Genomic DNA, 16,838 nt, shown 5'->3' with positions numbered 1-16,838 from the left:
AGTATATATATTAAAAAACTTTATTATTTTAAGTATCTTCATAAAGTATTGCATATTTGTTATTATTATTATTATCATAATTATTATTACTATTATTATCTTTAAGACCCTTTCATGGTAATACAAAAAATTAAGTATTACATTTTTCTATTAATGTGTTTTCTATTAATGTTTTATTTTTGGCATTTTCACATTCATTACTCTGTATTATTACTATTATTATTATTAATAATATGTTTTCTTTATAACAATAAACATTCTATAACTATACAATATAGTCATTTTCATATTAATATGTTTTATATTAATATTTTACTATTTCAAGTATAATATTATATTAAAAAAATGATATTAAAACAATAATTGTTTTTTGTTTGTTTGTTGTTGGTTTGTTTGACAGACAGGAAGTGCATCAGTAGGCCAGTGGGGCTGACTGATATAATTGCATCAGCGGTCTGGCTGGCAGGCCGTAGGCTCTTGGCTTCAATGGTTTCATAGATCTCTGTTTTCATTACATAACGCTGCTGATAAGCCCTGAGACAATGAGTAAAGTCCACTGAAAGAACATTTCCATTTGAGTCCATCACTGCCGAAAAGTCAGTCATGAATCAGAGCCTGTCCTGAAGGCCGTCGCTTACATACTGCAGAGCAGCCATGAAATACATTCACTACGGCATAATGGCCACCCATTAATAGCAGCTTGCTATGACAAAACAGATGTTATTTATGATCGGGAGCAATAAACTTTAGCTGAAGGCAAGGAGGGGGGTTTTGGTAACAAAGAATTCACTCAAATTTATGTCATTCCAAAGTAGATGGAAATAAGTTCGGCCGAATTCCAAAAATAGTCTTCTGAAGGAACAATCAATGACTTTGGTCTGTTCCTCACATGAAGCTAATAGTTCCAAATTCATCTGTTTTCTCTGCACCCACCAGCCCCAAAAGGCTGGACAATGATGACCAGTACTACCAGGGTTTGTCCAGCACAAAGTCCACAAGCCTGCCCAGTGACAGACGCCGCTCCAGCAAACGGAGGTCTTCCACTGAAAGAAGAAGCTCTTCTGAGAGACCACGGTCTGATGTCCCCAAATCTGACCTCCCTAAGGACCCAACGGAGAAAAGGTGAAAGAACATTAAACATTTGCATGATTCTGTCTGTTTAACAAATACCATCCTCGAAGCGTTGACCTCAGTGCAGCACACAGCACTGCACATGATAAATGTGTTTGAGCAGAAGATGCAGATATCAAAATGTGAAAACCTCCCCGCTTTCTTTCCCTTTCTTACTTGCGTCTTCATTTCCGTGTGAAGTCACGCTTTATCTGCCCCTCTCTGTCCACAGGCACTCGTTCTCTAGAATGCCCTCTACAGAGAGTCAAAGTGAGGACAACCCTTATGACTACAGAAAGATACTGAGGAAGACCTCCCAGAGACGAAAGTTAATAACACAGCCCTAACCATCAAGCTTCAGAACTTCTGTAAATACTGTCAGTGACTGATGAAGTCAGCAGAAAATAAAGGAATTCGGGTTCAGCTAAAAATGACATTTCTGGCATCATTTACTCACCTTTATGTCATTCCAAACCCATATGGTTTTCTTTCTTGTGTGAAACACAAAAGGAGAATTTTTGAATAATGTACCACCTGCTCTTTTCCATGCAGTTTCCATGAGTCAGGTCTGAATCAATTGAGAGGATTCATTCACAAATCGGACTGATCCGGTTCAACTCACTGCTCACTGGAGGGGAAGATTGTCTTTTTTTGGGTGACCTGTTTCTTTAAGTAATACGCCATATTTTCAGTCCATTTATTGTTACTTGGTTTGGTTTTCCATGAAAGCACTGGCTTTAGTTTAAGTAGTTACGTAAATAATGACTACTTAATGCTTTTTGCTGTACAGAATCTAATGCTCCTTGACTAATCAGAAACTTAAATGAATAGAAATGATGTTTTTTTTATGGATGGAGCCAAGGAGCTGATGTTTTGACAAGACATTTGTGCTGCTCTTGCTTGATTTTGAACTCAGGTTTAGCAATCGTTGTTTTCTGTACGTTGATGCATGTGTAAGCCTCTCTGGGAATAAAGATGTGTTCTCTTAAAATTGACCTTTATATTTGCACGAGTTAGGTTATATTTGAATTACTGTCTGTGCTGGATTCTTTGATTTAGTGAGTCAGACTTGCTGCCTCATTTATTCATAAACATTAAAATATGCATTATAACAATTCCCCAGATGCACTGGTATCCAAATACATACTTGTTTGAATATATGGATCTGTGTATTCCTGGAATGTCACATATGGTTTTCTAAATATTTAATTAAATCTGTAATTAGCCTAATTAAATTATAAATAATGTACATAGTGGCTGATGTTAAACCCTGAGCAGACTAAAGTTGCTATAAATATAATTAATACTAAATCAGCTCATTCAGTCTATCCGTCCTTTTTATGTAAAATACATTATATGGTATTATAACATTCTGGATTTCATGTTTCGATTACAGTGACGAAATAAAAATATAGTTTAGGGATATAGATTATATTAGAATATTAAACACAGGTTACTACCATTCTTCTAACACAAACTCCAAATTAAATTTCATAACTGATCAAATAAATCAATCTATTTGTGTTTGTATTTTAGTGTGATGCTAATTTTTTAGAGTATCTACATGGATTGCAGTTGAACAATATGTTTTCCCCCCCGATGTAACTCTCTTGACCTGCTTTTCTGTGATTTTTTCTCGTTTTCTCCACACCAACCTCGTGCAAGTGGGCAAAAACGTTTTTGTCTGCTTTATTGTTATTTTTGCTTAACCTGTTATTTTCTACATCCTATAGTATAATTATAATTTATTTCTGCTTTATTTAGGGTTTCATGTTATTATATGCATGCGGAATAAATGGCCTGTGTGCCATTGCGCACGACCGCCGCACAGAATTGAGAATGGTACTGAAAATAAATAAATTCACAGTAATTTTTTTTATTACTTCTAGGTTTTCCTGCTCATGTTTGAAACTGGGTCTCCAATGTCCTTATTAATAAGAAATGGTTTGATGATAAAAAAGGGGGCATAGATATAGACCGCAGATCTGAATGTCGTGGTCTGTGGAGCAGCCGGGCTGCTCCTCCTGCTTCTGATGAAGTCTGCTCACTGCTGGAGTAAAGCAATTACAGAACCTACAAAAAAACTGTTGTGCCTTCAGCACAGATGCGGGTGGTGCGCCAGGAGGGGCATAAACTAGTGTGTGTGGTCACGATTAACGACGCACAATAGTTCGTCATGACCCGAATCGCGTCGGAATTTCTCTGGTGACGTGAAGCGGATTATCTTTACGCCACAATAAGCTTTTATTACCACTAAAGTTGCAAGTTTGAGCCGGCGCAACGGATTTGCAATAAGTGCTTTTTAAAAATTTACTATGCACCCTTAACTTGCATTTGCAGCTGAGGCATGTGAAAGAGAATGCGAGCTATTGGATGCCTGCGTCTCCATCAGTGCCAGCGTTTCTCCACGAGTTCAGTGACGGTCTCCGGCTGCTCCAAATCATTGCGCACGGCGCACCAACTGAATCTAGACGCTCAGTCTCGGCTGTTCTCCGTCTGAGGGCTTTGAACATCTTTTATGAGCACCTTAGCAATTAAAGCACTTGATTTGACTCGTTTGGACAGGTGTGATTGTAAATACATCGCGCACGCAGCTGGATTTTCAATTCAGCACCACGGCCGCGGACAGCTCCCGTTCCCCCGTGAAGCACGTCTGGATGGCTCCTGCTCGCGTTTCTCTGTGGCTGCTCTGATCCGCTCTGTTCGCGATGGCATCACACGGGTTTTGGTTTCTGGGTGCTGAAAACGCGTCTGGAAACGGCAGTCAAAGCCCGAACACTCGTAAGTGACATGGCGTTCAAAAAGAAGCTTGAAAATATGCTGCATGATTGTGTTTATGTATATTAGTGGGGCTGTGAGACAAAGAAATGCGACATTTGTTGTGTCAAGGTTAATTTAAAACCTTGAAATGTCATGTCAGCTGTGTCCTATGATAATAAACAACAGATTTTAGTTCGGTATTTTAAGGGCAGTTCCACGCCATGGATTATTGATGCTGTTAATGGAAGTTTTATGACGGATATGGTGTTCAAATCCCACGCATGTCATCGTTTCAGCCAGAGCATGGTGCCAGGCGGCGGCCCAGAAATTCACCGGAGGCATCGGCTCCAAATTATGTGGTACGTTTATTTTTAACATGAGGTTTACATTTGTATCGCATCTACCTTCGTAAAATGTGATATGGTTACGAACAGCGCGAGATTAGAATATCTATTTCATGTTTTCATACTGAACTGTTCAATGTTATAAAGAACATTTTATTTTCTTCTTTAGAGTCTAGACACTGAAACGAATTGGGTGCAGGTTAAAAAAAAGTATCTCTTTCCTACAGTATGAGATGCTGTTGTTTTATTCAATTAATAGAGTATAATCGTTTCTTCTGTAGCTCTGTTAAATGTCGGGGAGGCTGAGAAAGCAGCTCAAGCCCCAGATAAAGCAGAAGATGGGTCTACAGCCGAGAGCTGCGGCTGTAATAAACCCTGTAACTGCCCCAAAGCCGCCGTGTGCTTCTCTGATCTCTATTCAACAGGTAAACCACAATCACATCGCTAGCACAACTGAAAAAAGGTCAAATTACTTTGATAAGCTGGTGGGTTATTTTGATTACATGACGTGGTCTTATTCGATTTAAATATATTTCCATTTATTTTTGTGTTGTATGTTCACCCAGACTGCGGTTTTCGTTAAAACCCGTTTGTTTGTTTTTTTAATAAAAAAAATATTTTGTTATAAATAAACAAACTAAATATTTTGGCCTATATTTTGTTATCTATTACTTGATTTTTTCACGTCGTCTGTATAATACTCGTTTGTAAATGTCATTTCCGAGTGAGTAAAAATAACTACAAAATAAATTAAAATAAAATGAATCCCTGTCTCTGCATTGTTGGGTAAATTAATGGATTAAAATAAAAAGTTATTGTACATAAAAATGTAAAAATGCATTTCGGAGATCTTGTCCTTTGTTTCTTTCTCAAGGTTAAATGAAGCTATTTTACCACATGCAATCATCTGTTATTTTAATGCAATCATGTTGTTATTATTATTTTTTACAGATCTTTTACCTGCACTGAATGGGGACGCGAAGACTATGAATTTCCTGCAGGAGGTTGTGGATATATTGCTGGCTTATATAGTGGAATCTTTTGACAGGTCAACGAAAGTGATTGATTTTCACTATCCAAATGAATTGCTCCAAAGGAATAATTGGGAGCTTTCGGACGAACCCGAGACTCTAGATGATATTCTGATCAGCTGTCGCGCCACGCTCAAATACGCCATAAAAACGGGTAAGCGTTTTCAGTTGTCATTTGTAAAGGATAGCCTATACTCTGTAAAACGTAGTAACCTGCAATTGTTGCCTTAAAAGGGTTATTTCTATTGGATCTAACCCAATAAAATTCGTTTTGTTGGTATAAATAGCTAAAATTATTTTTCAGTGTATAACAGTTTTCATACTAGTATATATTTTATTGTGTATTCTAATATTCATATTCATTATATCTATCTATCTATATATATATATATATATATATATATAATCTAACATGCATTCCGCTATTGATTGTCTCGCTTGTAAAACATGTTTTTTAGCTGACAGAACCGCAAGCATCAGAGTGTGTTTGTGCCTGAAGGCGAATCGAATCAGATCAGAACATGACGTGATATTAAATGAATGCGTCTAGGGACGATTTTATTTTCTCTGGTGGCATTTTAACTGACAGGCATTATTTCGAAAAGTGATTGTCGTTTTGGGAATAATTATGAATGATCATAAAGATTGATTGATTTCCTTGTTGTCTGCGCCGGTCAGAGATTCGTTTGAGCTCCATCTGAAGTAAGCGACTATTAATAGAGGGCCATAAATAGATTATAGATTTAGTGGGACATGAATATTTTTGTACATTAAATGATTCATTTTGTATTTCCCCTCTATGTTATCTCTATCTTCAGCACACCCCAGGTATTTCAATCAGCTCTCCACTGGGTTAGACATGGTTGGCTTGGCTGCCGATTGGCTAACGTCCACTGCCAACACCAATATGTGAGTGTGGGTCTCCTTCCATTAAAATACAAATCATTTCCGTTTTCTCTGCTTTCATAAGCAGTATTCTGGACTGGTGTTTGTGGTGGCTGGCTTAACCTCACAGATATCCGTTGAAAGGAATAAAGTGAAAAGCTGATGAATTCAGACAAGCAAATATAACCTCCACTCTCTCATCTTGTGCCTTTCACAGAGAGAAAATGAGGTGGAAATTAAAATTACATTCAGGCTAATAAGAACAATAATTTTATGTTGGCAATTAACGTTTTAATTTAGTACAATGTAGTAACAATGTAATAACGATGTAATAATAATGTAATAACAATGTAATAACAATGTAATGATTTGTGTGGGGGGAACAAAATTCCGTTTTGTTCAATTGGTTGTATTAGAAATCAAATGTTAAACATTTTAGAATGTATTCTTTAAAAAAAAATCACATTTTGCCAGAAAATGTAAATTTCCATCATTGTCTTAAGCTTATTGCAGTGACACACTGCTGGAGAACCTGCAGACTGTTGCAAAATCCTCTCAAGCATCAGTTGCGAAACAGGTTGTAGTGATGTTTGCTTGTCGTGTCATTTTTTTCTGGCTTGTGTAACTGGGTCATGTGATATCTGTGCAAACAGGTTCACCTATGAGGTGGCTCCAGTCTTCGTGCTGTTGGAATACGTCACACTGAAGAAGATGAGGGAGATCATTGGCTGGCAGGATGGCCGCGGTGATGGAATATTCTCCCCGGGTAAGCAGCTGTCAGTCTGCGTGACCTGCCTTAATATGCGCTATGTTGCGACATGAGTGCAAGTACAGGAATTGGCTAAAAGTGCGAAGTTGTTAGGAGAGGATGTCTCCATTAGTCTTTGAGGTTTTTTTAAAAAAAGACAAAAGTTATTTGCGCTCGTGGGTTGTAAAATTATTATCCAACAGTGAATGTATGATTGCAATTAAGAAAAAAAAAAAATAAAAAATAAAAATATATATATATATATATGAGGTGAATGATGCAAATGATTGCAATTTCTGCACTGTCACTCAAAAAAAAAAAAAACTCAGAATGGATCAGCAAAAATGTATTTTAGGGACAAATCACAACTGGGATATGATGTGGACAGTTACATCAGAGTAAATGACATTCAGAGCCTGAGTAAAAGCTGACAGAGGTCAAGCTTTACCCGAGTTATGGAATAAAAGGATTGCTTTATTGTCCTCTAGGTGGCGCCATTTCCAACATGTATGCCATGCTGCTGGCTCGCTATAAAATGTTCCCTGAGGTGAAGGAGAAAGGAATGTCATCCGTACCGAGACTGGTGGCCTTCACATCTGAACATGTATGTCTGTTCATTTATTTTCAGTATCAAAAGAGAGAAATAATAATATACTGTAAATAATAGTCAAAATAGTCATTTTATTTTAAGTCAGAATGTAAATTGTGAACGTCATTTGTTGAAAACACTCCCCACTTACATAATGCAAATATATTACATTACACTAAACTGTATGTATGTCCACATTTTGAGAATTTTGTATTTCAGTTATTAAAAGAGCGAGAGAGAGAGAGAGAGAGAGAGAGAAAGAGAGAGAAAGAGAGAGAGAGAGCAGTCAAAGGATAATTCCCACATTTTACTTTAAAATGTGTTTTCTGTATTGCCCAGTGAAATTCATTTCTAAGAGTAAAAAAAGGAATGCAAATAAAGAAAGACAAGAAGGAATGCTTTTCTTTCAAGACAGCAAAATTGCATGTCATATCAACTTATATATGATTTCACAAAATGGCTTGATTACAGAACATTTTCATATATGCTTGGTTATTGTTATTAAATAATAACTTATTATTATTATTATAGCAAATAAAGACCCTAATCACTATTATATTTTTTCTAAGGACATTTCAAATATTTATAGATTTATGTTTATATGCAATTTAGTGCGTTAATGACTGATTATGCTTTTCAGAGCCATTTTTCAATCAAGAAAGGAGCAGCCGCACTTGGAATCGGTACAGAAAGTGTCATTTGTATTAAAGCTGATGAAAGGTTAGTCTGGATTATCACTACTGATGCATTACTTCATGACTGCACACTTGAGAAATGCACGTCTTATAATCACTAAACCATATGACTTCTTTACTGCTCTCATTTCTTCCAGGGGTAAGATGATTCCTTCCGACCTTGAGAGGAGGATTATTGAAGCCAAGCAGAAGGTAATTTCAATGACCATGTCTCCATGACCATCTCGTGTGTCTCTTTTGGGTCTGCTTAAATAATCTGTGTGGTTCTTTGGCAAAATGGGCCCTTGAATAACGCATTGATTTCTTTCTCACAGGGATACGTGCCGTTCTTTGTCAGCGCCACGGCTGGCACCACAGTTTATGGTGCCTTTGATCCTCTCATGGCTATAGCGGACATCTGTAAGAAGCATGATATCTGGATGCATGTGGATGTGAGTAGATCTGCTTTCCTGAACTTGCACGAACTTATGTTAACTTCCTGAACATTTCACCTGTGAAATACCGACAGTGGACTGGGATCCAAGAGTGATCTCAATGTTGGCTCATCCGAAGTATTGTTCTCTGGATGCAGAACTGAGGACTTTTTCAATTGTACTGCATTACAGATCTTAAAGTGATAGTTCACCCAAAGGTGAAAATACTGTCACCCTCACCCTCAAGTTATTCCAAACCTGTATGAGTTTCTTTTTTTCTGTTGAACTCAAAATACGATATTTTGAAGAATATGGGTAACCAAACAGTTGATGGTCCCCAATAACTTACATAGCATGGAAAAAAAATACTATGGAAGTCAGTGGGGGCCATCAACTTTTTTTTCATTTTTTTTTTTCAAAATATCTTCTTTTGTGTTCAGTGGAAGAAATAAACTTATACAAGGTTGAAACAACTTGAGGGTGAGTACATGATGACAGGATTTTCATTTTTAACTTACATAGCATGGAAAAAAAATACTATGGAAGTCAGTGGGGGCCATCAACTTTTTTTTCTTTTTTTTTTTTCCAAAATATCTTCTTTTGTGTTCAGTGGAAGAAATAAACTTATACAAGGTTGAAACAACTTGAGGATGAGTACATGATGACAGGATTTTCATTTCTGGGTGAACTATCGCTTTAAAGGGGTGCTATTATGCCCTTTAACAAAGTCTTGATTAGTTTTTTGGGGTGTACTAGAATAGGTTTTCATGTTTGATTGTTCAAAAAACACAATTTTTTTCACAGAATTTACATTATTGCAGCACCTCTCTTCCCAGTCTGTCTGAAAAGTTCTGTTTAGCTCCTGTTTCGATGAAACCCCTCCTTCTGAAATATAAAATGTGCTGTGATTGGTTAGCTGGCCCAGTGTGTCGTGATTAGCGAACCACATAAAGTGGCCCCTTAGACACGCCCCTTATCATAATCACAAGTTTCATCTGCTCAGCTATACATATTAACAATGGCATCAATTTTGCTATACCAGTTTGAGTCCGATTCAGACCCTGACAATGTTTATGAACAAGAGAATCATACAGACAGAACCAATGCAAGCATGGATTTAACAGGCCATTTCAGAGTGGTATGGTTTTTTTTTTTGCATTCTATGTTCTCTAGCGCAGCTCAACCAGGCCTCGCCCACCCTTTTTGTGTTATCCATGGGTGGGAATTATTTAAATGTGTGAAGTGAAAAAGTACAAAAAACTACTAGAACATCTTAAAACCTGCATCGCAATTCCCTATCAAGAAATCTAAACACCCTAACAACCACCAGCCACCAAGAACACCCTAGCAACTGCATAGCCATGCCATAGTAACCACCCAGAACAACTGCACCATAGCACACCATAGCACTGCACAGCAATGCCCTAGTAACCACCCAGAATTGATTGCACACTAGCAAATGCATAGAAATGTACTTAAAAAAACAATCCAAACACCTTAGCAGCTGCATTGCAATACCCTTGCAACCAATAGAAACGCTCCAAACGACCACCTAGCAATTCATTAAAAACCACTCAGAACACCTCACCTAGCAAGGAAGCACCTAGCAACAACCTGCCACCAACAAGAATTTTTGGTTGCAGCATATTTTGCACAAATGTAATCTCCAGAACATGTACAAATGATCTGTTGCTGTTGAACCAGCTGCGTTTGAAGTGTGGGATATAGGGATAATTTAGCAAGCATGTAATAAATGTCATCTTTTAGAAGCGTAGACTGTTTCCTATTAGAGGAATTACCTTCAATCAGTCTGTGTGAGTGTGTACATGTGTGTATTCCCTCTCACGGGGCCGATAAGATTAATAGCGGTATCTTATTTTCATTACTATTCATTTTTCTCTGGTGATTCTGTCACCTCTGGCATTTTAACAGCCACAATATTGTGGCGGCATGTTGAAGCTCAAACACATGCACTGCATTTGAATCCTCTCAACCTCATTCATCGGACCTAAAGGCAGCAGCTCTATAGTCTCAAATGGGCAGTGAATGTAATGTACATATGTTTTGATGAATGTTCTGCAGAAGAAATAAAATATCTGCTTACACATTTTAGATAAATGAAAATCAGTATTAAGTTTTTTGTCAGAGCTCAAACATCTGTATATGCCAAGATTAAACATCCTTTTTAAAATGTGAAAGACAAGCATGTTTCTGTTAACACACAGAGCATTTTAGTTTGCTTTTAAAACGACTTCTGTTTCTGTATTCATATAGGGAGCATGGGGCGGAAGTTTGCTAATGTCCCGGAAACACCGGTGGAAGCTGAATGGAGTCGAGAGGTCAGTATAATGTGCGGGTTCTTTGGATTAAATGTCTTGTTCAGTCAAGGAAATCTACCCATGTGCCGACTGGTTCTCTCGATGTTAGTACAGCAGCCTATCAGCTGCGCTTCTTCATCTATGTAACTCTTTTATATCCTGACTAAGCTAGCCAGTGCACGGTCTCTGCATAAACTATGAGAATTCTCATTTTTAGCCCTCCTCCTCCCCAGCACCACCTGTCTAGATCTGCTATGAGGGGTTCTTCTTTACCTTTTGCAGCAGCATGTTTCCTAATATCTTTATGTCTGAGCAGGTGTATCAAGTCTTCATACTCGCTCAGCAGTGTAGCGTATCTAGTCAGCCAAGATCAAACTTACCATACACCTTATTCGTATCAATAAATGCTTGTTAAATTCATTTAGAGAGTTGGCACGACTGAAATATGATTGAGAAGTCGACAAACTTCAGTGTGAAAATATTACCCTTGTGAAATTAAATGGATTTGATCATTTTTCTTTTGACTTGATGTTTCACTGCACAGCACAGTGCCTCAGGGAGAAATCGTGTCTGAATTAAAATAAATGATTATATAGCTATTCATTCGTTTCAAGGACAATGACTTGGTATTTCAATTATTTTCTGTATACATTTAAAATTTTAGGGCTAATTCTATGACCTGGAACCCTCATAAAATGATGGCTGTGCCCTTGCAGTGCTCGGCTCTGCTGGTTCGAGAGGAGGTGAGGCTGTCTGCTGTCTTCATCAAAACCAAAACATATTATCACATCATATTATTACAGAGGCCAGTATTAAACCACTAAGTCATGCTTAAAAAATTGTGATCACGTGACATCTGCCAGTGAATGCTACGAAAAGTAATTGTTTATTTTATTTTTATTTTTTTGCCCTTCTCTTCATGTTATCTGTTCCAGGGTCTGATGCAGAGCTGCAATCAGATGCAGGCCTGTTATCTGTTCCAGCAGGACAAGCAGTATGATCTGTCCTATGACACAGGGGACAAGGCCCTGCAGTGCGGCCGCCATGTGGACATCTTCAAACTATGGCTAATGTGGAGAGCTAAGGTATTAAGAGCTTTATGTTTTGCATTCTTATAACTTCAAAGCATAACATTTCAAAATGTTAAGTTCTTTTGCAATTCCAAGTGTGTGCAATATGATATTTTACTGCTTTATTTAGTAGTATGCTATTATGAACATTATTTTTATTATTACGAAAGTATGTGCACTGTGCACAGTATATGATTTTTTGTATGAATGGAATTTCCAGATGTGTAGTATACAACACTATGCTCCCAACTTGACTGTTTCTTGTGTAATGAATGAGGTGAAAGTAATTACAGCCGACTGTCAAATCGAGTGTCGACATTTACACAAAAGTGGATTAAAAATGCAAAATAACCAAGATAACTGGATGCCATTTACTGAATTAATCTAGTAAACTAGTATTCCATTCCCGTGAAAAGTGAACACTTACTATCAGCACATTTACTGGGCAGTTGGCCTGCCTTCAACGACCACTGTAAAGACAGTTTGGGACAGTCGTTCATCCAAATTGGTTGGTTGTGTAGTGAGGTTTATTGTGTTATTACAATGTTTGTCCTCTTTTTTCTCCTCTGAAGGGCACTATTGGTTTTGAGGCTCAGATTGACAAATGTCTGGAGCTTTCAGAGTATCTCTACAACAAGATCAAGGACAGGGAAGGATATGAGATGGTGTTTGATGGAAAGGTAAGTCTGATTAGATGTATTTCTGTAACTCTCGGCGGGATTGGCATGGTAATGTACATGACAATGGTAATGTATTTGGTCTTGGCGGAATAGATCTGCTACGCTGCTGCTGCTGCGGCAGAGCAAGTACCAAGACTTGCTACTGCCAATAAATCCACAACATTCTGCTGTAAGCATGTAAGAAATACTGCTGCTGCACATATAACACATATGAATGACCCCCATATAGTGTACATGAATCACCTCGTAGCAGATCTATACAGGTGGAGCTGGGGAAGGTGGAGGGTTTCTGAAGTGCGCTGCAAACTGCTACAGCAAACAAAAGCCAGGTATCTGAATACTGAGCAGTAAGCTCATCGGCTACTGATACAAGAGAGAACCAATCAGCTGCCATGTGACAATGATGTCACCAGGTCAGATTGAGCTAGACCTATCGGACTGCGCCATCTAGAGTTTCATAGAGTCTTTTCTACTGATAGAAATTCTCTGCTCTTGTTTAGTCTGAGCAAACAGAACTTGTTATCTCAGACGACACGTAAACGGACCACAGATAGTCTGTGCATTGACCGCCCTCAGCATATTATCCACAATAATGCCAATAATAATGTCACAATATAGCCACAATAATCGACAGACAGTAATTCTGACATTTTCTTTTTTTTTTTAGAGTGAGTTTGCTGTACCACAAATTGAATAGATTTTCTGTGGCAGTCTACTATTGTGATATAATCACAATATAATATAACCCACCCCTACATGGCATGAATTAATGTGTGGTTGATTATGCTTTTTGTTAATGGTCAAAAGTCTGAATGTGTTGAAGTAAACATGAAAATTAATCAATAAATCGATCAAATCTTACTAACCCCCAAATTTGAACAGTAGTGAATGATTATAATGAATTAATAGATACTGCTTTAATACCATTTAATATATTGTATTTATTCATTTATTTATTTTTAACACAAAGTTTAGTGTGGTTTTTTTTTTCAGAGTTATTTAAATATATTCTGAATGTTAAAAAGATATTCAAATTAAAGCAGTTCGTTTCATTTATGAAATGTATTCCTAAATCATTTCCCAGGAAATAGTTCATCTGCATAAAGATACAAAACGCACAGTATTTCTAAATCCTAAATCTGATGTCTTTTAAAAAACAAAAATCCAAAAGTAATTTTGTCAAATGCAAAGCTGATTGTGTGTGCTAATTCATCTAACATGAAATGTTTCACCCTTGAAATGACTGAGCAGTCGTTCGAGGCTCATTTAAATGTAAATTGTGTCTGGTGCCAATGTGACAAAATGATTTGGCTGGAGGCTCCTTGCTGAAGTCAGTGCAGTGCAGGGCGAGGAGGGTTGCCGTGTTGCAGTATGATCGAATGACATTTAACAAAACATTTCAGCTCTCAATTTCATGTTTAGGTTTTAGCATGCTGAGGTATGACTCGATCTGTGTTTTGTCTGTATGTTCCACCATTTGAATGGCTAATGAGTCCTTTTCACTGGTGCATGGAGGCATTCTTCTCTAGCGTGGCCCCTGGAGCCTCACAATGAGGATGAGTGCCTCTAATGGACTGTAGTGTCTGTCTATGAGCTACCTGCTCAAGCGCTCAAAGCCCTCATAGCAAAGCCTTTTGATTGAATAGATTACATGGCTGCTTCCAAACTTACAGCGACAAAAATTCCCATTATGGCCCCAGACGGTCCCTAATCACATATTCCGTCACGGATCTTTAATGGACTCCCCAGAGTGCTCTATTTATGCAAGCGTGTGTTGTACGTTAAATTGAGTGATAGGTGTGTGTATTGCGTGAAGGTACGCTGATGCTATCTGCTGGCCGTGTGTCCTTGCAGCCTCAGCATACCAATGTGTGTTTCTGGTACCTTCCACCGGGCGTACGCTACCTGGAGGACAAAGTGGAGAAAATGAAGCGTCTGCACAAGGTGAGAAAAATTGGTGATGTGAACTGAGCTTTGATGTTTCAGAAGATGACGTGTTGCTTTTGCAGCAGTGGTACAATGAAAGAGTAACAAAAAAAGTAAATTAATCTTCATGCTCTGTTTTGTGGGTTGGAAAGACCCTAGGGGCATTTTAATAAGCCAAAAGCATATTTAACATTGAAATAAGACAGTTATATTTCATGATACTGTCTTATGAGAACTGATTATAAGCAAAATAGCAAATATTAGCCTATTCATGAGATACCAGACATAAAACATAAATACAATTTTATTCATTTATGCAGAATTTCCATATGCTAAGAAACAATAAACGGCTATATATGAGTGCTGCAAGTCAAAAAGGTTACAGTTTGAATAATATGTACTGTATCTATTTTATTTATCTATTATCTATTTTGATTTTGTTTAGGCCAGAAGAACATCCATAATGAAAAAGAAGTTTGCTTAATTGTATTAAATGTACACTTATAGTGTAATGTTCCATAATAAGCACTCTTTCTGTATTTCTTTTTCACAATAGTGGCTTTTAACGATTTTATTAAAGCATTGGGGTCTCAGGGACCCAAACACAACAGCACATAATGGTTAAGATGTCTGTTTGTAACGTCTAGATGCTTCAAACCAGAAAAATATCTAAAATGACATCCCTGCAGTGATGTCATTGTAGGGGGAGGGGCCGCTCATCAGGTGTCCTTTTATTGGCTGGCTGCTCTTCAGTCACTCCCATGCCAGCAAAGCTCTAATTGGCTATTAGTCTAAACAGATGGCGCTCATGCTAGCCATACACAGAGTCTCTATCTAACCCTACCCACAAACCCCTCCTCATCTACCTGAAACTAGAACACTTATTCTTTGTCCTTTACAAAGGATAAAATTGGCTTCCGGAGACTCTTGAGTAGCAGGATAGTCACATAGGTTTGAGTATTTATGGTGCAGGGACAAAGCAATACAGTATTTTTTTAATCTTTTAGACGTATATGAAAAGACACTGGACAGGTTCCAGTATATCAAGGCTCGTTTCATAGAGATGGACGTGGTTATAAGAGCTGGATACAGGCCACTGCTGATAATAGCTGGACACCTGCAAAAGATTTGAGAGGAAGTGAGTGTAATTATGTGGTGATGAGCAGCTGTGTGTCTTTTATTCAGATTACAGTCCCACATACTGTCCAAAGCTACTGCTCTAATCAAGTCAGTTCTGCTCAGGTTAAGTCAAGGACAGAGCATCACGCTTATAAGGAAACACTGGATTGATATTACTGGTTGACATTCTGGTTAGGCTTTAGTCTAAAGTATTACAATTCTGCAATGAATTGAGCTGGAACTGGTTAACGTACAGACTCTGTTTTGTTTTTAAGCTATTTTGAGTCTTTATATTTAAAAATATTAAACTCGTCCATTGATGTAACTTATATTATTAAATGCACATCCAAATAAATGCAAAATTAAGTATATTTTCCTCTGTATTACTTAAACAATTCTCAAAGATGTAAAGAAACAATTGACCCAAAATTTTAAATTGTCATCGTTTACAAACCCTAATGTTGTTCGAAACCTGACTTTCTTTCTTCTGTGGAAAACAAAAGAAGATTGCAAAATGTCTCTGTGTTATTTTGTCAATACAATGAAAGTAAATGGGATCCAGTGTTGTTTTGAGACCCCATTGACTTTCATTGTATAGACAAAAAATAGTTTAAACAACATAAGGGTGAGTAAATAACAACATAATTTACTGATCTAAGCATGAAGCTTTTAGTGGTTGCCTTGTTGTAATTGGCTAAATAAAACATTTTTGCTCCATTTGATTTCTAAATGAAAGTTTTTTTATTGTTGATGTTTTTTTTTTGAGAAAGAATGAAATTACTACTTTTATTCAGCAAGGGTTCAATTGATGTTCAAATGTGTCACTTAAGGCATTTACATTGTTACAAAAGATTTAAAATTAATTCTGTTCGTTTGAACTGTCTGTTCAGTAAAGGATCCTGAAAAAAATATATCATGATTTCCACAAAAAAAAAAAAAGTTTCTTCAGCAAATCAGCATATTAGAATTATTCCTGAAGGATCATGTGACACTGAAGACTGGAGTAATGCAAATTCAGCTTTACCATCATAGGATTAAAATGCTTTTAAAAAATACTGAAAAACAACAACAATGCAAACATTTCACAATATTACTGTTTCAGGTTTTTTTATTTTTATTTTATTGAACCAAAACTTTTGAACTAAGATCA

The 16,838-nt window shown here is 37.2% G+C and overlaps 2 protein-coding genes across 2 annotated transcripts in view; both read left to right on the top strand.

The window, feature by feature from the left end:
- LOC107687530 (myosin-IIIa-like) overlaps positions 1-1,600 on the top strand; it is a 76,516-nt gene extending 74,916 nt beyond the window's left edge. The window contains exons 37-38 of the mRNA XM_016484904.1: positions 937-1,122; positions 1,343-1,600. Of these exons, the coding sequence (XP_016340390.1) occupies positions 937-1,122; positions 1,343-1,457 (301 nt within the window). The 3' untranslated portion in view covers positions 1,458-1,600. The remainder of the gene's footprint in view (positions 1-936; positions 1,123-1,342) is intronic.
- Positions 1,601-3,225: 1,625 nt separating this feature from the next.
- gad2 (glutamate decarboxylase 2) overlaps positions 3,226-16,838 on the top strand; it is a 14,116-nt gene continuing 503 nt past the window's right edge. Inside the window, exons 1-15 of the mRNA XM_016484903.1 lie at positions 3,226-3,891; positions 4,167-4,229; positions 4,496-4,639; positions 5,166-5,399; positions 6,064-6,154; positions 6,784-6,896; positions 7,367-7,482; positions 8,108-8,187; positions 8,300-8,354; positions 8,477-8,593; positions 10,850-10,914; positions 11,558-11,636; positions 11,829-11,978; positions 12,536-12,643; positions 14,498-14,587. Coding sequence (XP_016340389.1) covers positions 3,819-3,891; positions 4,167-4,229; positions 4,496-4,639; positions 5,166-5,399; positions 6,064-6,154; positions 6,784-6,896; positions 7,367-7,482; positions 8,108-8,187; positions 8,300-8,354; positions 8,477-8,593; positions 10,850-10,914; positions 11,558-11,636; positions 11,829-11,978; positions 12,536-12,643; positions 14,498-14,587 — 1,578 coding nt within the window. The 5' untranslated portion in view covers positions 3,226-3,818. The remainder of the gene's footprint in view (positions 3,892-4,166; positions 4,230-4,495; positions 4,640-5,165; positions 5,400-6,063; positions 6,155-6,783; positions 6,897-7,366; positions 7,483-8,107; positions 8,188-8,299; positions 8,355-8,476; positions 8,594-10,849; positions 10,915-11,557; positions 11,637-11,828; positions 11,979-12,535; positions 12,644-14,497; positions 14,588-16,838) is intronic.

The sequence above is a fragment of the Sinocyclocheilus anshuiensis genome, unplaced genomic scaffold (assembly GCF_001515605.1).
Source record: "Sinocyclocheilus anshuiensis isolate Anshui unplaced genomic scaffold, SAMN03320099.WGS_v1.1 scaffold870, whole genome shotgun sequence".
NCBI classification, from domain to species: Eukaryota; Metazoa; Chordata; class Actinopteri; order Cypriniformes; family Cyprinidae; genus Sinocyclocheilus; species Sinocyclocheilus anshuiensis.
Note: the sequence above shows the minus strand (reverse complement) of the source record. Positions and strands in the feature narration are given on the sequence as shown.